General features: G+C 41.7%; 1 protein-coding gene across 1 annotated transcript; it reads right to left on the bottom strand.

Annotated features, from left to right (window-relative positions):
- Nucleotides 1-843: 843 nt before the first annotated feature.
- On the bottom strand, nucleotides 844-21,312 carry LOC144532785 (gamma-aminobutyric acid receptor subunit pi). The gene is made up of 9 exons (XM_078273722.1): nucleotides 21,227-21,312; nucleotides 16,757-16,869; nucleotides 12,504-12,571; nucleotides 11,057-11,274; nucleotides 8,621-8,703; nucleotides 3,616-3,753; nucleotides 3,297-3,449; nucleotides 1,794-1,984; nucleotides 844-1,206 (listed from the first exon to the last, which is right to left on the bottom strand). The coding sequence occupies exons 1-9, from the start codon at nucleotides 21,310-21,312 to the stop codon at nucleotides 844-846; spliced, it is 1,413 nt and encodes a 470-aa protein (XP_078129848.1).
- Between the last annotated feature and the right edge of the window lie 2,698 nt (nucleotides 21,313-24,010).

Below are 24,010 nucleotides of genomic sequence, written 5' to 3' on the forward strand. Positions count from 1 at the left end.
TTCATTCCCTCCCTTGTGAGACTGAAGAACAGTTTTTCCCTTCTTGTGAAACTGCTTTACAATGTGAGATGACAAGTGTCGTCATACTGCTGGCCAGATTTCCAGTATACAACTGAAGTGATCAAAGGCCACTACATTTATAGTGTCAGCGAAAAAATAAACGCAGGCAAAGAGAGACAGCACTGCTCAGTGAATTAAAAATAAGTCATAGAAGGACACAGAAGAAAGAGAGATTTTAACAGCGAGCAGAAGTTGAGACTGGCTTAAAGTTTGTAGGGACCTGCAGGCAGAAATAGAAGATGAAGTTGTAGTATCAATAATCATTCCTTCACAACAGAGAATCTAGGTGGAACAGGCATTTGTCTCCCTTAGCACTGCTAGCATATTCTGTCATAAAGCCTCAAATTACAGCTCCATCTTCTGCGTTTCAGACAGTAACACCCTTCATGGTGATACACTTCGAATGAATATACTATAGCCAAAAAGAGGCAGACTGGCCATTTTTCCTTTTGTAAGCAAAGATCCTTTTAACTCAACGTGTATCAGCATTGACCAAATCTCACCCAGTCAGTGTCAGATAGACATATTTTTTAACAAGACCAGCTGCATTAAATTTAAAGCAGTGAAAAATGGAGCTGTAATCATAAGCATTACCTTTCCCCAAAAACAACCCTATGCGAGTATGCTACTTCGCTCATGAATTCAAATGCAGATATTTTACACACTCATCTCAAAACACACCTAAATAACATTTACTGTACGTATATATACAGTAAAATACACTTGTCTACATACACTCTCCGTCTCACACTCTCTGGGACACATGCTGTACTCGAGCGAATGCTAAAAGTACAGATAATATATCCAGTAGAGCAGGTTAACCATGACAAAAGAGAGGGGGAAGGTGACTCTGGAGTAGTTGTCTATGTGGTGGGGGTTCTCTATGTGACAGCAATTTATGGAGCGGAGCACTTTGCGGACGGTGGCCAGAGCAGTGAGGCACCAGTGGGTGTGCTTCGGGGGCGGTGCCTCGGGCTTAGGCTCACTGCCCGAGGGGGTGGACGGGCTGACAGTGAGTTCTAGGGAGGCGGGTGTCGGGGTAGGAGTTGCAGCAGCCTCCTTGCGTCTCTTGGCCCTGTTGTGATTGGAGATGGTGGTGATGATGCCGTTCATTTCATCATCGAAGTCGTGCATGTGATGGGAGTACTGCAGGAGAGTGAGAGCCACAGAAAGAAAGAGTTTTGAATAGAAACAAAAACATGACACATCGAAATTTGAGAGCGTTTAGCACTTGTTCAACTCACCCCAAAGTGTTCATGATGACATGATGATGATGATGATGATTACGACGATGATGATGATGAGCACCAAATATGGAGACAATTACTGTGTCTCAAATCGTGCACTTCTGTACTTACACTTGCTATTTTGAGTAAGTAGTGTGCGTTCACACTGATGAAGTATGGCCATATGCAGTGCACTACGAGTACCCGGACTCTGCATGCTACTCCTTTGTGCCTTCAACGGTCGCAATCTTTGCTACAGACCACCAACGTATTTTCAAACTCGTGTATGCTGTATAGCGAGGAAGCTGCAGCGGTTGCGATTGAAATGGCAAAAACCGAACTATACAAATGTAATTTATACATGCACGCACTACACAAGTGAGTACATAGTGTACACAGCGTACTACATGTAAGTGTACTCACGAAAGTATCCACATTTTGAGACACACCTAATGACTGTGATCACAACAATTAACGATAACACAGTTACATCCAGGATGGTCTCACCATGACCATGTGGGAGTCCATGTGAGTGAGGGTGCAGAAGTGGGCCACGGCGTACTCAATGAGCGCTCCAAAGATAAAGCTGAAGCAGATTCCCAAGTAAACATCAATGGCCTTAATGAAGCAGTTGGCATTGGGCAGTGACGTCCGGGCTCCCATCATCAGAGTGGTCATGGTCAGTACGGTGGTCACTCCTGGCACAAACAACACACAGAGACATACGGATTCTTTGATCAGTCATGAAAGACCTTAACGATTATTATCTCAATCAGTCTTTATATGAGTGATGGACTGCTACACAAACACACAATTTCTGCCAAAGCTGGAACTGTTTTGGGTTTTTTTTTAACATGAGGGATTCCTGTGTTTGTTTTTTTTCAAAACTTTAACTTTGATTGTTGCTTATTTAGTCATAGATATAATAAATGTTATGGAATATTTCCCTGGTTTTCCAGGGGGCTTTAAACCTGCAGACAACTACCCCAAAAACAGTTCAGTGAATAAAGTGTACAGTATATTTGCTTTATGAATAAATACAGAAATAAATGTAACCCACTGCAACGGTGTGGCTATTTAATATGTTTTAATGAGTTTGTTTTGTACAAAATAGATCAATGGCATAGATGAATAAACTATATTAAGGGATTTTGATACACAGGCAATACTTGTTGAAAAGGATAAGGTCATGGCTGGGGTTTGGTCTTTTGATGGGATTTGTTGACAATAAGATACATAATGGATAATGCCTTATCCTTTGACATGTATGTTATCCTGTATGTAACTGCGTTTAAAAAGAATGACACAGAGAGTGGGGTACTCCATTAGACAGAGCTGCTGACAGAAATACAAATAAGAATCATTCTCGCCATGTCTTGCAACCGGAGAGACCCAACACTTAATTTCCACTCCCTATTCATGACTCCAGTTTGGCCTTCAGTAGGCTACTGCAACTCAAGTCATCTTTTTCCAACATTCAGCTAGATGACCAGAAAATCATATGCCCTCATCTGGAGTTCATCATATGTCCAATGTCCTTACATATGAGATCAATGTTCTAATTTAACTTCAGTCAGGCATGGTATGATAAGGATACACAGACAATCATATAAAGAAAAAGAGCAGCAACAACACAAGAAATAAGCAAAGATTATGTGCCATGAAGTAGGATATCTTGTAGTTTTGTGTGTTTTGAGAACGCAGTAGTGGTGGATTTAATCCAATGCACCATCTATGTTTGGATGTCCCCACTATTACACCAGACATGCTCTCTTCAACCCTCAGCCCTCTGAAATCAAACCCAAACTAACATCTGTGCTCACTTAAGGAGAATAACAGTCTCTTATATTTGTGTAGTAGTAAACATACTACTAATGACTGATGAAGGAGAGAAATAAGGAGGATTTTTAATCTCATAACAACAGTATGCAGCACCGTCTGCACCGTTTTTTTTGCCCAGGAAGGCACATTTTCACATTTGAGTGTACAAAAGAATGTTTTGGCCCATACCTATACAAATACGTGCTGGAACAGAGGACAGGGAAATCCAGAAGGAAACCCATGAGAGGACAACCAGCAGGCTGGAGGGGACGTAAGTCTCGAGGATGAAGTACAGAATGCTCCGCTTCAGCTCAAAGTGGAAGACCAGCTTTGGGTAATTGCCTTTGAAAAGAGGGACACAAGTCTGTCAATGTACAGTACTGTACTTGATAACAGAAAAGATGTGGTGTGAATCAGCAATCCCACCCATAAGGGCTCTAATTTTACCGACTGTGTATTGTACAGCCCTGGGAGTAACATTAATCGATGGATTGAAGGGCATATTTACCAGTTTCATAAACGGCCTCTGAGACAGATGTGTAGTGGTCCTCTACTGTGTACTGAGCCAGCTGTAGGGTGTCTAAACCGCTGACGGACTCATTTCCTCTGGTCCAGTAGAACATGACATCATTGATGTTGTAACCCCCTGTAGGAGAGAAAAGAGATGGAAATTACTTTCTTTGAAAAATTACAGAAAATAACTTAAAGCTGCATCAATCAATGTTTTTATTTTAACAATGGCTCTAATGAGTATGTTTAATGTGAAATGTGTTGCTCGTAGTAAAGAAATCACAGAGAATAATCACACGCTGCTTTAGTTCGCCTAAGCTCTACGCAAAGTGGAGTTTATGGTTTTATAGCCTGTTTTATAACTTTACTGTTTTAGTTCAGACTTCCCACTCTCATTAACCTTGTAACCAGGCAGCTGCTTTCAGACAAAAAGCTCTGATTAACCTACTGTTCCCCAGCATTCGTCAGGTGATCACAAACACAACTCCACATTAATGCTAATGTTGCTTCATGTCTGTTGGATGTGTATATGGGCAACTGTTTGCTAACACGTTCACTATGAAACGCTATAAGGTGATAATATGTCAATGTTTAACACGGTCTCACGGCAGTTCGTGAAATGGTCACGTTATTTTTAATCTATTGATTCGTGTACACGGACATGTTCATCTCGTTTTTTTCGTGGTGGTCAGCACGAAATGGGAAGCATCAAGAACGGGAAAGGAAACGGCACACGCGGGAGATGGATGCGGTCTCTGGGCTAACGTGCGACAACAACGGGACGGTTGTGTTTAGGAAAAGATAACGGGGAAAGGAACCCTCACACGCGGGACATGATCCCTGGTCTCCGGAGTGAAAGTCCTGTGTTGTTTGACCCATCCACCACCCTGACCAACCTCCCTGCGCGGATTTTTGGCATTTCATACTACTCGCTACCGTAGTCGCTCTTAATGCTACGTCATCTTCTCATTAACTTTACATTGGCATTGTTTTCCAAAGAATCGTGCTGTGATCACGAAAGATGCTTCCCATTGAAATACATTAGTTTAACATTCGTGCTCACCACCACGAAAAAAAATGACATAAACATGTCCGTGTACACGAATCAATAGATTAAATAACGTGACCATTTCACGAACTACCGTGAGACTGGGTTGCAATGTTACACGGTAGATAAAAGACATTTATGTTCTTCTCCTGGAGCAGTTTCATTGTTTGTGCAGGTGCAGATATGACGAGCAGAATACACATTAGCATAGAAAGCTGCTATGATTCCTAATTATTGTAAAGATGATGAAGATAATGATGATAGAGAGTAACAGAATTCATAGTTTTTTAAACCCCAAAGTAGCTAGATGGAGAACAGCAGTGAATGTTAATTGCTCAATCTATGCTGAAGTCTGTTCCTCTTATGGTTGAGTTGTTTGGGGCTTGCATCTCATAGTGGGTGGTAAGCTCCCTCTAATGCTTAATATCTGCACAAGAAACATTTGGCAACCTCTGAAAATCTAGTTTAAGACGTTATGGTACCTCTGAGAAGCTAATGGTTAAGGTCTACACCAACACTAAAGTACTGTATGTTTGCTCTTAAAACAACACGACACTTTAAACTCTTTAATATACAATGCTTATGCTTTGTGTATGTAGTTACAGTCACAGTGGAAACTAATTCCCATTATTACCTCTAACACAGTTTGACACACATAGATCTAACAAGATTTGCTAATGGAAATGCATTTGTGGTGTTTGTGTTCACTTCTTCAAAGGGGGTAGCAAAAAGTCCTGATGAAGAGCTCAACTCTTGCCTCGTACCATAACAGACTTATCATGCATATTGTACCGCTCCCTAGAGAACCCCGATAACCCAAATACAACTTGGAATAAGAAAGCATGCAAAATTAATATGGTCCAAGATGCCACGGCTAATTGTGGCAGTGCTTTTGATGGTACTGTACAATGTAACTTTCATGATATCAATTAAAAAAGAACTGGTGTGGTTCTTATGATCAAATTTGCTGAGGACAAAAAGATGTGATTAACAACCACTTTGGTGTATTATTCTCGTTTATCTGCAGAGGGAGCAAGAGAATAAGAAATGTTGGATGAAGTGCAGCTGGCTGAAGCTGGAATACACTTCTATAATCTACATGAAATGCTCATTAATTTGCTGTTGTCATGTATTATTGACCAGTGTGAGCCATGGTGCTGGGAGCAGTTCCCTAAGTTCCCTAATGAAGGGCTCTATGTTGACTTTGATGCTCAAAGGTCCTGTATATTCACTGTTTTCTCTCTCATTGTACATCTCTCTCATTATTTTTCCTGACCTAAAGCCACAACATTACAGTATAAATGAGAGACACAAATGGGTAGTGACATGCTGTGCAATAGCATGGAAAGAGTTACAAGAGGGTACGTTCAACCTTACAGTGCCTTGTTGCCCCCTTGCAAACCAGTAGCCACATCTACAATCAAAGAGTTTTTCACAGCCACCACCAAAAGTTTAATTAAAACAAGACCAAAAAAGACTGCGACTATCTTCTGACTCTTTTTGCTGTCAGAACGCACTCAATATTTTACTGCAATCCCGATCTAAAAACCTCGCAACCTCCCACAACGACGCTCTCTTTAAACCTTCCTCCTGCACAGAGCATCCACTTTTGGCACGACATTAAAAGAAATAAATCCTTGAATATACATCTTCATGAAGAGGCAGAACAAGAGGGAGGTAGAGATTGAATGAGAGGAGGAATGGAGAGAGAGACAGATAAGGCAGCAGAGATAGAGCAGCAGGATGAGAGAGATTGTAAGAGAAGTTGGTAAAGACAGAGACAGCAGAGAGAGAGAGAGAGAGAGAGAGAGAGAGAGAAAGATGCAGATATTTAGCCTGGAATTATTAAAGCAGCGGAGGAAGGATCCATCATCCTCTTAGTTACCTAACGTTAACGTCCAGATGTCTTTTTGTCTGCTAAAGTGGGACTGGAGCTGCTGTTAAATGTTTTATTTGGGACTGAGGTCGTGGTGGGCTTCTGGCAGAGATCAGACTTAGCTTAGCCTGGCTGGCTGGCTGGCTGTCATTTAATACCACTGAGCAAAAGCGAGCTGGAAAGCAAAAATGGCAGATGAGTGAGGGAGGCTGAGGAAGGGCGGGGGACTTTTTCTTCTTTCCCACCCTTGCACAAAAAGAAATCCATCTTGCCATGTTATTTAATCTCAATGGTTTTAAATATAAACATGGTGCCACTGCATTTCCATTTGATACCACTGAAAACATCACTCCTCTCATTTCAGGAAAGTTTCAAGACCTTTCAGAAATCTCAACAAGTAAACAATTCTCTAAGCCTAGTGGCAGAGGTTTGCATTCTTAAGATTTTAAAATGAGTTTTAAGGTTTTGTAAAATAAGGGGGGCTTGTTGTCAGGGACACGGCCGACCCTAAAATGTGGTGCCTAAGGGCTTATGGGCTTAAAAAGTAAAGGTCTAGTTTGAAATTGGAAATATGCTTTTTTGTTGAAAGTTAAATGGTTGATATCACTCTTACATCTGTGCGTTAGAATTATCATGTGGAATTGTGTTATAAACAAACAAAATATATGTATGTAATATTTGGTTACTCACCAAATTACATTGTGTGTATTCTTGATGTCTGACCAAAGTGTTGAGTGTATTTTCTTCCTCATAAAACATCTGCAAAAGCCAGTTTTTTAATGTTTAAATTGTGCCGTGTTTACATCCATGTTTGTTTGCTGGCAGTCTTTTTGTACCCTGCCTTTTGTTAGCACGTCGCCACGTGTCCTTGCATGTTACTGCCACTAAATGTTGGCACGTGTGCATGCTCATCCTCGTGTGTGACATAAACAGAAATGGGGACCCACTCATAAAAATAACTCTCCATAGTGCTACTATTGGTCAAACATTCCACAGAGAACCTTTAACTGTGGCACTAGAGACACGAGACCATAAGATTAGCTTAGCAAAAAGACTGGGAGCAGTTGAAACAGCTAGCCTAGCTCTGTTCACTTGCTTTAAGTCTAAGCTAAGCTAATGGTCTCCTGCCTGTAGTTTTTGAAAGTAACTAGGCATGTTTCCTAAACTGTTGAACTATACCTTTAAGAGGTAAACAATTATCAGAGTAACTTTATCTTTGTTTTTTAATGGCAGTAGTTTATGACAGACACAGGTAATGAGCGTAGCTGTCCTCAATTTAGGTCATCCTGTACGTCTCATCTGCGTTTTTTCCTGCATCCACCGTGTGTGTTTGTGTGTGGGCGCGTCAGTCGCGGGGGAAACGGAGCAACAGCCCCGCCCGCTGCAGAGAGCCAGCAGGATTGAAACAGCTTTCAGCTTTCATTCAGCTTTTTCGTTACAGCGTACATTGATGTTAAAATGTATACAGGTTGGCAGGACGGTCTGAAATGTTTTGCACGGTCTTTCGCTGTACGTTTTGTTGGTAAATGTGAGATGTTCGAGTCACACACGTCTTGTCTTCATAACAGAAACAAGGAAATGAATTTGACTGAGTGGCTGCACGTGGGACTGCTGGGATTGTGTGAGTAATGAAAATGTGACAGGGGGCCCCGGCTGTCAATCAATGTCTTCCAGTGATGCGGGCCCTGCTTACCGAAAGTTACGTGTCTGAATCACTCAATTCTCATTGGCTACCTGCCAATGTGGCAGGTAGATTGACAGTGTTACCCGTCAATTGCAAAATTCACCCGCATTTGGCGGGTGGGCGGGTGTTAATTCCATGCTCTGCACAGGAGAATACTACATCATGACCCAAACTTTCTGTCTGCTACGTGACACAAGCATGCAGTCTCTCTCTCTCACACACACACGCACACACACAGACACAGGCAGGCACATACACACTAGAAGATGAAAGAAAGTGATCTGTTTGATCCTTCGGTTTGATCAGACTCATTAGACATCCCACCCACCAAGTCAATGCCACAGCTTGGAGCTACACAATTTGGATCGTCTTTATTAAGTATGAAGTGTCCTTACAGCTCTCCAGTTGGAGCGTGCAGGTCTGCTTGTCCATGGGATACTTGGTCAGATCCATGTTGCAAGCCACGGTGGTGGTAATCCTAAAAAACAAAAATGATGTTTTTATTACAAGGGAAATTTCATGGAAGTAAGTTTAACTTGTGTGTAAGAGATAGTTTCTCACATGAATGACATCATCGGACTGCATGCGAGTGAATATTAATTAGCCATGTGGATTATAGCTGCACTGTTTATCCCAAGTTAGCACCTATACACAGTATAATCTTTTGTATTTATACTGTCGACAAAACTGTAGGGGAAATACAGTGTCAGTGTACAAGCTTTCCTTTTGCTAGCATAAAAATATTGAGTCATGGCAGTGTTCGATAGAACTAATGATGGGCAGTCCTAATCATGACAAGGTATGCATGAAGTTCTGATGATTGATGTGATGCAGCCATGACACAACATCTCTGGAGGCTTTCTATTGAGTGATTCGGTGCTTGAGGGAGGGTATTTTTGGTAGACATAACTTCGGTCCACATTTCACAGCCGTAGACTGTATAGAAAGTTGGCCGACACGTCTCCACTTCCTACCACTGCACAAAAGTGAATCCCAAATATCCCGGATATGGGTGCTGCGATCTTGTAATTTTGGAGCAAGAGTCTGTGCAGTAGTGATCAGGCGGTGGAGCCGTGGTATCAAAGTCCTGCCCATACACCCACCCGACCAATCCTGAGTCAATCACAGCTGTCAATCATGCTTTTAAACCCGTTTTCATAGCATCAAATAACAAAAAAAAAAAAAAAAAACGTATCAGAAAAATGAACACTTCAATGCATTGTCTATGCATCAACCCCTGTTCACATGTTCAATTGTTCACATACAACATGTAGGAGTCACTCCAGTTACCACTTCAAAAATCACAGTTTGCTAAAAGTGACAGAGCCTCAAAGTCCTACTTTCTAACTAAGATTAATACCATTTCTTAGAAATGTTATACATAACCATGCACAATTAGTAAAGGGGACACTGAGCTTGTGTATGAAATGAAAATTGTTTAAATTTCTATACACTAATAGGTTGTACCACATTGACTTGGGAAAATGGATGTTGACCATCTGAAAATCCGCCCACCATGCACCTTGACTTTTACAGCAATTTACATAAGCCTTCGTCTGATAGGCATCTCTATCTCATCAGAGAACAAACTGGACCCTCGTAAAACCAGTAGAATACAGTAATTCTTATTGAATCTGCCCTCTTAACTGCTCAACCTTTACCTCGGTGCTTTCTAATGTATTCCCTCTGGCACAGCACTAAAAACATTTACCACAGTTGTCCTTTCCTCAACACCTCACATTTCTCACTTCACTCTGTCCCTTTTCACAGCCCAAATTCCCTGAGGTGGCCATCCCTCTCCTGACTATCTTTTTTGCCTTGTTTTACACTCACTAGTTCTGCTCTCTGACTGGGAGCGCTACACTCCTCCACATTTCCTCTGTCAGGGTAAAGCCCCGAAACTGAAACTGTGCAGTTCTCTTTATGGAGGCAAAGGTCCGTAAAGTCTAGGACACATACAGACATTCAGAAGAACATAAATCCCCAAATGGAGTCACTCTGTATATAACAATGCCATGTACTTTTTAAAAATAAAAGTGTAAATCAAAACTCTCAGACAAAATGTTCACACACCGTCGAGCAATGCAGTGCCCTCTTGATGTTTACAGAGTTTGGAGACATGATTAACTGTGAGGCCATGATAGTTAATACGTTGCCATAAGAACAGTGAGAATGTTTCCCATGGGCTTTTGTCTCTTTCATTGCGTAACCAGAACATGTGTAACCACGACAAAACTGTATGCGTGAAAAGAAGTTCAGCACCACTGAGATCCAGGTACATGAGCATTAAATGAGGGGAGTCAAATCAGTACAATTGGACAGCTCTTACACAACCCACAGACAGGCTGAGGTTAATGCATGTGACATAAAAGCAGTAGGATGTGTAAATCCCATTATCACAGGCTTAACAGAGCTGAACAAATTCACTTGCTTGATCATCTATAACCATTCTATCTATAACCTGTCTGCTTGGCCCAATGTCTAATCAGAAAGTCAAGCAATGCATGTTTCAGAAGCTTGCCAAGAGTTTGTCAGATGTTAAGCCCTCGCACACAGAGCAATCACTGCCGGAAAGATGCTAACGGGACTTGCTGTTGCTTTAATAGCCCACAACTCTTTGTATTGACGGATGGTATGCTGTATTCATACAATCCAATATCCAAGTAATAGAATTGACACAGCTCCCTGCTTTGCAATCACATTATCTCAAATTTAACCCACGCTTCCTCCCTCAGCCAATTTCTTCTCCATTCCCTGGCCTTTACTTTTCATTGTCTGTTGGAGCAGAGAAAAACAAACACAACAACCAACAAGCTTGTTCGTTATCTCACCTCAGCGCGTAAAGGACGGTCCCGTTGGGGAAGATGCGTATCAGCCGGTTCTCCACGGTGATGTCATGGAGGAAGGACTTCTTGGAGTCGACGATAAAGGTGTCAGGGACCCAGAGCAGCTCCACTAGCCGCCCGTCGAGGCTCAGGCTCTTGTTGCCCTCAAACACCAAGCGCTCGTCCGTCCAGCGCTGGCGGAGGAAAATGGTGGCGGTGTAGTCCTGCAGGATTGGGGCTCAAAGGTCACAACAGAGCTAACAAGCATAGCAATAATATGCTGACCAACAAGTTAGGTTTTTGCAACCTAAGCATCTACTGTATATCTGTATTTCATTATTCAGCTTTAGGCTTTTTTGCATTGTTGGGTATTAATGGCGTCCCTAAGCCCTTCTGTGCCTGAAGCAACAATAATCCACAGCATTGCTTCACGTCAGCAAGTCTGTTCTGGTTGTTAGGACACTGAACACATTTTGAGCAGGACATCCATTCTAAAAGTCCTTATATTACATCATTTGTAGCTGCTGAATCAATTCTTTCTGTTGTGTGGCAACAAGCTGTGAGTGCAATGTCCTAGCCAAACGTTCAAATGTTCCACAAGAAGTAATAAGTCCCAGTGAAATGAAATCATCCTGTCCACTGTTTAAGTGAGGCCTACCCATGAAGTGGAAGTCTGACAATCACCATCTCAATAGTCCTATTACTATGTGCAAACCATGTGCTACCATGCTTTGTTCTAATCGATTCTTGTGTGCTGTTATTGAGATCCAAGTGAAATGTGCATTTCAGGTTTGGAGTCCCACTCTGCTGAACTGGGGGAGGAGGCTCTAAACGGTGCATTATTGCTTGTGTCATTAGTTGATTATAGGGCTACAAATAACAATTATTTTTCTTATTGATTAATCTACCAATTGTTTTCTACAGTAAGTGGTCTGTAAGATGTCAGAAAATGTCTAAATAATAATAATCCCTCAGAGCCTAAGCTGACATCTTCAAATTATTTTCTATATCCAACAGTCCTACAGTAAACACAAAGATATTCAGTTTACTATTATAAAAAAAACAGGGGAAGTGACATAAATTATTTACCGTTTATCAACATTATTGCTGATCCTATTTCTATTGATTATTATTTAAGTGACTAATCTTTTCAGCTGTAATTCATAATGCTGCTTCTGTAAATAATTCACATGAATAATTAACATTATTTACACATAGGTATTGACCCTGTGACCCAGTGATATGTAAACCTGTTTGAGTCGTGATTCACTTGGATCTTTAACCCGTGTCTTTAAGAGGCAGAGTGGGAGAATTTGTAGGCAGGCTGTAGGCTGCCCACGCAATCAGAAGTTAGAAACAGTACTGGTATTATCTGTGCCCACCCCTGCCCCTAGCCCCTAGCCCCTGCCAGCTTTGTATATTCATTTCATTATACTGTAAAATATTGTCTTACCATGTTGATCTCTGAGATGGTGTCAATGCTGGCAATGTCCATGCTCATACCCACTGTTACAGGACCATCTAGAAACAAAGAAGAAACCAACAATAAACTGCTGGATGTGTCATATATTGTATGTTTACACACTACATAATAAATACCTTATAAATAAATATACCTATGCTTTTAAGTTCCCATATTGTAAAAGTGAGTGATGTTTTTTGTGTAATTATAAAGCATGTCTAGGTGTTATATTATTTATATATGAAAGTATCAAATGGCTCAAGTCACGGAGGAATGCACACACCACGTATTTACAAACTGAGCCTTTAAACAAGCCGTCAGAACCCCTGTACGGTTGTGATGTCACAACTATACTATAGATGGGTAGAAAGTGCCGACACAGTGCCTTTACAGTCATTCCCTGGCTGCAATGAGATACCTAGAGCGCAGATGTAAAAGACCCAAACGCTGACCAATCAGAACAAACTGGGCTTTTTCAGGCGGGGGGCTTAAAGTGACAGACGCTAAAACAGAGCCTTTCAGACAGAGAGAAATACAGATAATTCAGACAGACAGTAGAAAAGCAATAATAAACATTTAAACATGTTGTAGTATAAACCCAAAATACAAGTAGCCATCTGAAAATGAGCATAATATGGGACCTTTAATGTGTGACAGTGAGTGTTCATGCATACATACAGATGGATATACACGTGACTGGGTTATATGACGTAACAGTGTATATTTAGGAGGCATAGGGATATATGGTTGTATAATAAAGCATAGTGTTGTATGATGAAAGGTTTTTGAAGGACAGCATATTTAAAAACGCTAAAGACCCCACATCGCTGGCACATCAACAGCTGCAGTCTGTCGAGTGTGAACCCCCTTGAGGGAATTAGTTCTCCCTGATTCACCATCAAAGAGGGGTAATTTTGCTGCTCTCTTATGTTTCATCTTGCCATTCTCCTTCTATCATCTGTCATTCTGTCATGATACTGTATTGTATGTGTCTTTGTGTGTGTGTGTGTGTGTGTGTGTGTGTGTGTGTGTGTGCCTACTGTAGGGGTGCGGGTAAGGGTGTGTAGTTGCAGCATGTGCTACTGTAAGCAAATGTCTCAATGTGTCTCAAATCACGCACGTCTGTACACTTGCTCTTTTGAGTACATAGTGCGTTGACAAAGTGTGGCCACATACAGTGCACTGTGAGTACCCAGATACTCCACTCAAAGTGGCCAAAATGTTGAGTGTGGATCGCTGGACACTACTCGAACTCAAGGGCCGGCATTTGCCGTTACATAGCTTTGCTGTGGAGCAGAAGCTACGGGACCGCCATCGTATTTTTAAACGGCGAGACAAGAACGATACAAATGTAATGTACATGTTTTTTTCGATAGGTACCACTATACTGTCGTCAGTTAGTGAGAAAACTAGACGGGCGGACGACAAACAAAAAGTGTAAAAAACAAACACAAGACAGAGCTCGACTAGCTACTTCCCCCTGCTCCCAATCTATGCTAAGCTGCCCTAACTGCTGGCTGTAGCTTTATACGTAATCAGGCTACAAACGTAAAAGTAGTATTAATCCTCTCATCTAATTCTCGGCAAGAAAGTGAATAAGCGTATTACCCAAAACGTCAAACTAATCCTTTAAGGTTACTTGATGAGCATGAGATATAATGATTAAATTGTGAGTTCAGACTGCACTGAGCAAACCTGCGGGCTGTGCCTGGGGCTATCTGGCCAGAGGATGACATTGACAAGCAGTGAAACTCAGAAAACAGAGAGTGAGAAGAGTGCATGATGACAGCACTCAGTCTCAGCAGCGTGGACGGGCGTGGGGGGGGTCCAGGTCTGCCCACTGACTCACCATTGCCCGTCCTAGACGAGACTCTGTCCCTAAAGTCGTACTAGCAAAATGTAATGGATATTAGGAGCGTTTTTAGCCTTGACCTCTGACATACACACACGTATCGCAGTGTTGCCAACTTCACGGTTTTCTCGCTAGACTTAACCTTCAAACACTGTTCGTTGCTACCCCCCTTAATTTACTGTTCACCGGACAGTTTTAACTTTTATTTTAACATAAATACCAATAAAAATGACAAAACATATTTTTAATGGAACATTTATTGTAAAAAGAACCTTATTAGAACATAAACATGTGTGTGGGTGTGTATGTGTGTTTCTGTGTGTGCGTGCATGCATGTGTGTGCGAACATTGGTGGTTCACATACACCCACGCTAGTGGCAACAAGTGGCAACATGACTACATAAACTGACATAAACTGACATGAAGTGGGTGTACATGTGTGTGTCTGTGTGTGTGTGTGTGTGTGTGTGTGTGTGTGTGTGTGTGTGTGTGTGTGGGTGTGTATGTTTCTGTGTGTGCATGCATGCATGTGTGTGCAAAAATTGGTGGTTCACATGCACAAGTAGCAATATGACAACATGAACTGACAACATGAACTGTGAGTGTGTGTGTGTGTGTGTGTGTGTGTGTGTGTGTGTGTGTGTGTGTGTCTGCCAGCGTGAAGCTCGACAAAAAACGTAATGTGTGTGAATGTGAGATAGTCCTCGAAACATAACAGCCTGTCAACAACAATACATGTCTCTAAACTAACTATGTGTGTGGTGCTCAGCCCTGAGTGACACAAGTTACAGTAGAGGAGAAATGGCAGAGCATAAGCCATAGTTTGTTACATCACAATTCATTATTCATCTAAAAAATTAAAAAACAATTTCATTTTTTCAATGATTAAGACTTACTGTAGGCTGGGAAAACCCCTGACGAACTTCTGGCAAGTCAGTCTGGCCAAGAGCCCATTCAAGCCCATTTCCAATTTTTCCAAATCGAAGCACCAATCACAACCGTTGAGGCGGGCTTTACACGATGACGATAATGCAGCGACGGCGAGCAGCTTTTTGTTTACATTCAACATGGCGGCCACCGAAGCGCAGCAACCCGTTGATGCCGCTGTCGCTGCTACATCACACGGATCGGTGGTCTGATTGGTTGAAGGACTATCCAATTGCACCCAGAGGCATTTGAGCGGCGTCCGTTGGTGACGCCCCTTTGGAAATGAGCTGTGAATGAACCGTCCCCAGACCCGCTCTCAGTTACAACTGAGAAGGGTCTGGTGTCCACCAGGCTATACATACTGTATACTTTGCATGTAAATAAGGCACCAGTGCATAAAAAAGCATCAAAATAGAGCTTGGTAATCAAAGCTAAGACAGAGGTCCTGGCTAATATTCAGTGTTTATGTCATGTTTACTTGTATCGCTCTGCTGGTCTGAAATCACGTTCACAAATTGTGTTCAATTTCCTAGGCGCCAGCCCAGGTCGGCAGCATTTCCACTGACCTGCTAAATATAATAACTGTTAATGTTGCTTAATATTTTGTATCCAGATCAGTGAAAATTCCATCTGTGCTGCTCAAGAAATGGAATACAGCCATGACTTTGTGTGACATGCATATGTACAGTATATATAGGATAGATAAGGAGGATGTGCTTATAACCTACACTCCTGTACCGGTGCTGCCCATTATGTTTTCATTGGACCCACTTACCAAAATTAAATGTCCACCCACGGATTTATGTATGCCTTTGGGTCTGACAACATTACAGGTATCACATATCTAGTGAGGCATTTTTAGGGTGATTTTATTCCTCAAGGGTTAGGGAATGAATAAAATCATTGGAAATTCTTACATTGTAATGCAGATACACGTGTGTGGGTGTGTGAATATGTGTGTTCGCATTCCCGGAGCCCAGAACAATAACGGTGGCGAGGGATTTGCAGGGAATGACATAACATCGTTCCTCTGAAAGCGTACAATGAGAAAGACTTTGCTTCTATATGGCCGCCTGCTGACAATTGAAGTCTAAATCACAACACGTATTAGCAGCTCTTATCTTGGCTAAGCTACTAACAACATTATATTTTCAGATTTATAAAGATATTAGTATTTAAGTATATCATGCACTCTGACAGGCCTCATATCAGCGTTTGCTTGGTTTATTCGGCATGTATTTCCTTATTATTGTTTCATTACACTCAAAGTAATTGTGGGACAATTTCCAAGACTTGACTTCATCTTATATCATAATATACATATGCAGTCAATTCAAATATGACAGCGTTTATTACTCAGAAGGGACACGCAAGTACAAAATTGCAATATGAAACCCTCTCGTTCTCTGTCAAACACATTTCCCTTGAGTGTTCCATTATTTCCATGTGTCTGCAGTTTCCTTACTGTCAAAGAAAGGCCTGAGGTACTTGTTGTATCCTTTCATCAGCCTCTGAATGGTAGGAGGTAGAATCTCTCCTTCCTTCACTTCTGCGTTGAGCATCGAGCTCTCTAACAACCTGAGAACAAAGGCAGAGAAAGAAAGACAGACAGAGAAAGAAGGAAAGAAGGAAAGAAAGAAGTAGAGAAAAACAGAAACCAGTATTATTTTATTATTTTTCGTCTCTCCTCACGTTTCGCACAAAATCTGCAGGGTGTTGATTGAGTTCCACAGCAAATCTTAGAAACCATGTTGGGAGTGGGAGAAAAGACAGGAGATTAAAATGGCAACTGAAAAACTAAAGGAAGAGGAATAAGAGAAAAATAGAACAATAAAAAACCGTCTTTATTTGGTTACCTTAAATTGATTTAGGTGCAGAATTATTTCAAACCATCCACCTCTCTGCTTTTCCACTCACTTCTGTCTTTAAAATTACCATTTGCTTTCATGAGATTCCCCCCCCTGTTGTTTCTGAATGCTATCCTTAAAGGCCTATTTATGTGTGGGAAGATGATTATATTGCTGGCAATTGCGGCCGGGGAAGAGAACACTCATTGCGTCTTCCCCAGTGGTGTGTGCGCTTGTGTATAATTCAGGCTCTAAACACAGAACGCCTGCTCTGTAGAGAAAGCCCAGGGGCACGCGCCATGATGTAAGAGGGGCTGGGGCAAGACAGATCAGGCCATGTGCAAAGGCAGAAAGCATGCATCTACATATGCTGGCAGCCTCTCAGAGTCCCCTCTGTCAGTTCTACACTGCTGTAGTAAATTGAGTGACAAGGAGAGCAAGAATGTAGAAGGGAGATGGGATGCTGTTTTTATCACACAGCGTCATCAAATGGCCCACACCTTCAGTCACTCATCATTAGGTGAAGATGCTACATGTTTTAAAGCATCGGTTTATCTTAAATTTTGATATCTTAATTGCTGTAAACAAGTTAATCAATTTGACTCGAGATAACTGGTAGGTTCCATCTCATGCCTGTGTTACAGTTCCGTTGTATAATCCCTGTTGCTTCTTTTCGTAAGGTGCTGGAAAAGCAACATCGTCCTGCTATTTTGTGCCATAAAGCAACCTCCTTTAGTTGTAATCCAGTAGTGTTCCCGTTATATCCGACCCTGTAGTACACAGTACTCAGTTTCTTCTTGGTGTTGATTTTGTTTGTACGGTATGTTAATTAGCAGTGGTGGAATGTAACTAAGTACATTTACTTAAGTACTGTACTTATGTAAGAATTTGAGGTACTTGAGTCTTCTTTTCATGCCACTTTCTACTTCTACTCTGCTACATTTCAGAGCGAAATATTGTACTTTTTACTCCACTACATTCATCTGACAGCTTTAGTTACTTTACCAATTAAGATTTTTGCACACAAAACACAGTTTATAAAACACAATAAATAAATGAAATACCCAACAACATACAGGCCTTCAAGTCCATGATGAAAAGATTAGCCGATTAAACACTTGGTTGATTGACTGGACTTTTTTGCTCGATTCCAGTTTCTAAAATCGGAGGATTTTTCTGCATTGACTACTTTTACTTTTAACACTTTAAGTACATTTTGAAACGTCGTCGTAGATCATTGAAACTCTCCCTGCAACCTCCCCGTCTCTTGTCCTGCGTTTTGTTTCTAACCTGCAACTCCTGAAACTGTGACACACCAGTCCTTTCTTATTTCTTCCACATTTAAGGACAGGCTGTTCTACTGGTGATTCCACCACCCGCCGAGAGCCAAAGCTCTTCTAGACAGACTTCTACAAAAACGAAAATCACAGAAAAAAACCTTCCCCCACCAAACTCAGAACTTGTTTCACCTGACTATGTCAAATCAGCTTAGACTCTTAACTCGCCCGCAGCACCCTGTTGCTATGCTGCATAAAGTCTCACTAACATAGCTCGCAGCCTGTTGTTTCAACAGGCAACAGACTTGGATGGGAAAGCCACGTTAGCGACGGTACTGGCAGCACTCTGCCTCTGGCATACTGCATTATCAATCTGGGTCGCCCTGTGTGACCCTCATTACATTCACAGATGTTTTTTTGCATCTGTGTAAATGTGTAAGTGGGTTTTAAAAAAGCCTCTGCAGTGGCACAGATAAGGGTAGCAGCTTGAAATGAAAAAATAAAACATGTCATGGTGGGAATGTGATAAAACATGGGAATAAAAAAAAAAAATCAAGAAAACATACAACTAAATGTGCCATATATCATGGAATTGATTTCCTAGCACTAACTGTTAGCCACAGAGCTAATCATCTTTGAAGTCTGCCGGTGTTTTTCACGTCTGACAATGAAACACAGCTTCTCTGACCTGAATGTGTGCTAACAGTTTTCAGCTCCTCTCACCCTATCCATATCTGTAAATCCCCAGACTCTCTAACTTCTGGCTGTCTAAACCTTCACCTGCAGACGGGGATGAGACCTCAGCTCTCCAACCTGCCAAACAGTCGCTATCCACTGAGCCCTGACAATGAAAAAAACCCTTCCTCAGAAATGGATACATCGTTATAATCCTCCCAGAATCACACAGGCTACAAATATAAGCAAGATATGATCTTTAGGTTGTGTGCTGCTGAGGGAAGTACACATTAACTCTCTCTCTTACATACACACATAAACACACACACACACACACACACACACACACCACTCATATTTATGTACTGTAGGGTCCCTCTCTCCCTAGATAAAAGCACAGTGCGGCGTGCACAATTTCCCAGAATGAATGCTGACAGACCTGACATGCCTGCCCACCAGGCTGCCCATCAAAAAAAAAAAACATGAAACGTTGAATTCAGTCAACTGAGCTGAAGAAGGCCTCTGCCATAATAAGTCACTTGGTTTCAAGACAACTGCAAAAACATAGATATAAATAAAACAATAAAAACAATGACTTTGTCTTTTATGTGCCCCTCTATATAAGCCCAGGAGGATTTCTGTACATTAGCTGCCATATTTACAGTATACTAAATGATATGAAGATTATTGCAGGATATTTGAATGTACATTCATAGTGAAGCATTTTACGCAAAGTAAAACATGCTTTGTGTAGATGATGTAGCGGTGGTGCTGTTGTGGTTGTGGATATTTCTGTTGGGACTGTTTATATTTCTGTTTCTGTTTCCTGTTTTATTTTGGTGGTCTGGTTTTCTGCCTTGTCTTGTCTAGTTTTACTTCCTGTGTTTTCCCGCCTGTCTGATTGTCCTGCCCCGCCCTGATGTGTTTCACCTGCTGTATCACCTGTCCCTTGTTTGCTCATTACCTCTTGTATTTAGCCTCTGTGTTCCGTTTGTCTTGTGTACGATCGTTTTGTTTGTTCCCGTATTGGCGCTGTGTGGCAGTCATGTTAAGTTCTGTACTCCCTGGATTTCCTTTTGTCTGAAGTTCCTAGTTGTTGTACTTCCTTTGTTTTTTGAATTCTGTTCTTTATTACTACACTCTGGGATTAGCTTTTGCCTACTCCTCTCAGGACTCCCTTTGTTGACGATTATTTTTGTTCTTTGGTCAAATAATTCCTCAACTCAAACTTTCTCCTACCTGCCTGCCTGCTCTCTGCGTTTGGGTTCTCTTAAGTCCCTGACTTGTGACAGGTACGAAGAATAAGTGGCACTGTCACCTTACACTTCATCATGTTTTTAGAATGAAGTGATGTGTATGTTTAAAGGGTATACTTCAAACGCCTGTATGTGTGAGTGTGTTTTTCTGTTTATGAGCACTGACAACCTGTCCAGGGAGTACCCTGCCTCTGACCCATTGCATGCTGAGTTTCAGCCCCCCTCACAACCTTGATCAGGACAGGCTATATTTAAAATGAATGGATGGGTGCATCATTTGTTAAAATGCTAACAATTGGCATTTGTGATACGCCTATCAACATGTTTAAATGCCAGTGAACCCAGTGATTGACAAGTTATGCTAAGTGCAGTACAAAACCACCAGAGTCACAGACACTTACAGTGATGCTAAAGAGATGCAAAATGATTTCAAGAACGCATCTAGCACATAAGCACTTCAACTAGCTAAACGGGATGTCGATATGAGCAGCCGAGTTGCATGGCACCAGCTGATTTCTGAGGGCTTAACCGCTACATTATTGGCAGACACATGACACTGTGGGTACAAACAACTCCTAATGTGCTAATTGGCCTACATTCTTCTAAACTTGGTGGGAAGGAAGTGCCAGCAGGAGACAAAGATCAGTTTGTCTCTTTGTCAAAGTCAGAGTCTTCCACTATTCTCGGTAATGGGCCCTTTGGTTTGCTTATTGTGCTCCGCTTCTCTCCTCATCTCTTATTTGTCTCCGTTAGAGCTGTAATCTTAAAAGTTAGGCCCGACAAGGCAAGTACATTTTGATTGACAGCTTTTTAAAAGCCCAAACCCATTTACAGCCCGACATAATTCAAATATGCGCAGTGCACATAGTCAAAAGTTTACCACACCTCAGACTTTGCTTTCTTTGCCGGTGCAACCAAAACGTAATCACCAGAGGCCATCCTCCGTTTCACCTCCTCAGCATCCATTTTTGCGCTCATCGAAATGCATCACCTGACTGCTCATTTACTGCGCAACCCGGAGCCTGTGTAAAATGATAGAAATTAAGACCGAACCCGACCGAACCTGTCGGGACCCGCAAAGATCTTCAGCTCTAGTCTCTGCACCTCTTTCTCACAGTGTAAACAGTCAATGTCTGGGTTGCTTGACTGCGCAATGATGAAGATAATGAGCCAAAATATTGCACCCATTATATTACTGCTGGCCAAACTGTATCCACTGTGTGAATTAAAACACCAGTAACACAATGAAAGAATATGGAAGAAATCAGAAACTATCTGCCAATAAATGTACTGGTGGCCAGTAGTTTCAGAAAAACACTTAATCAAGTACTGTGTAGCTTGAAAGAATAGAACATTTTGAAAATTACATGTTTTCAAGAGTAAGATGAGAAGATAAATACCTCATATCTCATGTCTGTGCAATAAGTACTCTGTGGAGCATAGAGGATAGATACCCGAGCCAAGCCGGGTATTTAGAAATAATGTTGGGGTTCGGGTCGGTCGCGGTCACATCAGCGCGATAAGGCATTGAACATTTTAAATTTAAAACAGCTTATTATGTAGGTGCGCGTCTGTGTAACGTGCGCTTGTTGCCCCATGTGTGCTGATGCGCTCATCTGTTGACATTTCCGAATGCCTTCCTACAGTTGCTTAATAAAAGCAGGCTTTCCACACAAACAGACGTACATGTGTCATTAGTATGGACATAAATATCTTAATGCCTGTTGGGCTCGGGCCGGGTAAGGTTACTGCTTTGTCGGACGCGGGCTGGGCTCTGTCAGAATGCCGCCCGATCCGCACTCTAATGGAGCTGCAGCCAGGTGATTAGCTTAGCATAAAGACTGGAAGCAGGGGAAAACATCTAGCCAATGTTTCTTTTACTGTAAATTAAACACCCATAGTATCAAACATCAAAATCATCAAATAACCTGTTGCATATTGTTTGGAAAGAAATAGTTCCAGCACAACCACAAATTTTCATTTTTGCCTTTTTGCAAGGTAGGTTGTACAACATAAATTGCGAGCAGGGATGTTAATAATTAACTGTTTAACCATTAACCGACAATACAAATTTTGACCGATTAATGCTATCAGTAAAGTAAAACAGTTAAAATATTATAAAAAAAATATATTTTAAGTAAATTAAGAAAAGTTCTTAAATATTAAGTAAAAAACAAAAGGTTTTACAATCTATTTCTTAAATGCTTAACTTGCTAGTATTTACTTTGCACTAGCAAGTTGCGTTTTAAGCTCTTTTTTTTTGCTAAAAGAAATCAAATTTTGGAGCAGATCCAAATCACGGGGCGGATACAAAACATGTGTCACTTTCGTTAACATTGTGAGATAAGGCATTTGTGCTGCATTCATGTGGTGTCAGAATAATCCTTAAAATGAGTTACCGACTTAGAAAATTCCCGCTGCATTACCATTGTGAAATATAGCTCTGGCGGAGGTCCGCGCTCTCTGAGAGCCCTCCCAGTTAAATATGTCAAAGACTGTAAAACTGTGTAGTCCTGCACTTAGAGAACATCTAGCAAGAGCGACCTCCACCACCACAGGATAGCCTCTATGCCGACATACTCTACATTCTATGGCCTATAGGCTATGCTGATATGTCTTGTGTTTGGATGCGAGGGTGGAGAGAGAGGTTCAGACAGAGTAATACAGGGTGGCTTGGAATGAAGGACTCGAACCTTTTCAGATCTTGTTTCATGACACAGCCTCCCAGATACCCCCCCCACCCCACACACACACACACACACACACACACACACACACACACACACACACACACTCCTACTCTTCTTCCGAAACTCCAAGGCATCAGTCCTGGCAGCACTTTTCACAACAGATTAATTCAGTTGAAAATAACCCCTACAGAGAACTGAGTAACACTCACTGTGGACCTCCTTCTCCCTCTCTGTTCTTTCTCCCACTCGGCAGTATGTTTGACTCCAACCTCGCTTCTTACTCTTCTCTCATTGATTCATGTCATTCCTTGTTCCCCGAACTCTCAGCCGGCCTCCTCTCTGCTGCAGAAATCCCCGCAGATATTGGCATGCCATGACGCTCAAGCTTCACAAAGGAGTTCAACGCGTGTGTTCTGTATACGCACAGGAGCAATTTGATTGGACATTCCCCATTGAGGAGCATGTACAAATTTGCTGGGCGGAATATGATTTAATAAGGCAGGGGTGTAGGGCTTATGGCAGGGGTTATGACATCATGATTAGTTATTCTGCAAACCATATAAAACAAGGCAAGTCCTCGGTTGACATTCAAGGTTAGGGAATCAAGCTTATTCATATTCAAATGACAACTAATGACATTTGCGTCCTACTTCACAGCCCCCAGATCAAATATAAGCCAAATTAATGGGTTCATTTTCCCTCCATACAGAGCTGACATGTATGGAGGGTGCCTTTCACTGCATGAAAGGTGCCCTCCTGACTTCCTTGGTACAGTAGGCTGTAAGTCAGGGGAGGCACCCATTGTCTAGTGACAGGCTGCTGGAGAGAACAGGTAAAACATACAGCCTAGCTCAATCCTCAAGGTCTGCTAGAAACGTTCGCTCCGCAATGGATGCTTCGCCTGTCACGTTGCATTAAATGCCCGCTTTTTTTCCTTTTTTTGCGGAGAATAATCAGTTTTTTGCCGCTGTGAA

The sequence above is a fragment of the Sander vitreus genome, chromosome 17, assembly GCF_031162955.1.
Source record: "Sander vitreus isolate 19-12246 chromosome 17, sanVit1, whole genome shotgun sequence".
Taxonomy (NCBI): domain Eukaryota; kingdom Metazoa; phylum Chordata; class Actinopteri; order Perciformes; family Percidae; genus Sander; species Sander vitreus.

Excerpts from the sequence above, each read along its gene's own strand:
- LOC144532785 (XM_078273722.1), bottom strand. The coding sequence starts at position 21,312 with ATGGATGCTGAGGAGGTGAAACGGAGGATGGCCTCTGGTGATTACGTT. Across the intron at positions 16,870-21,226 it reads AAAGCAAAGTCTGAGGTGTG|GTTGTTAGAGAGCTCGATGC; the intron begins GTAAACTTTTGA and ends CTTTGTTCTCAG. Across the intron at positions 8,704-11,056 it reads ACCGTCCTTTACGCGCTGAG|GATTACCACCACCGTGGCTT; the intron begins GTGAGATAACGA and ends TTTGTTTTTTAG.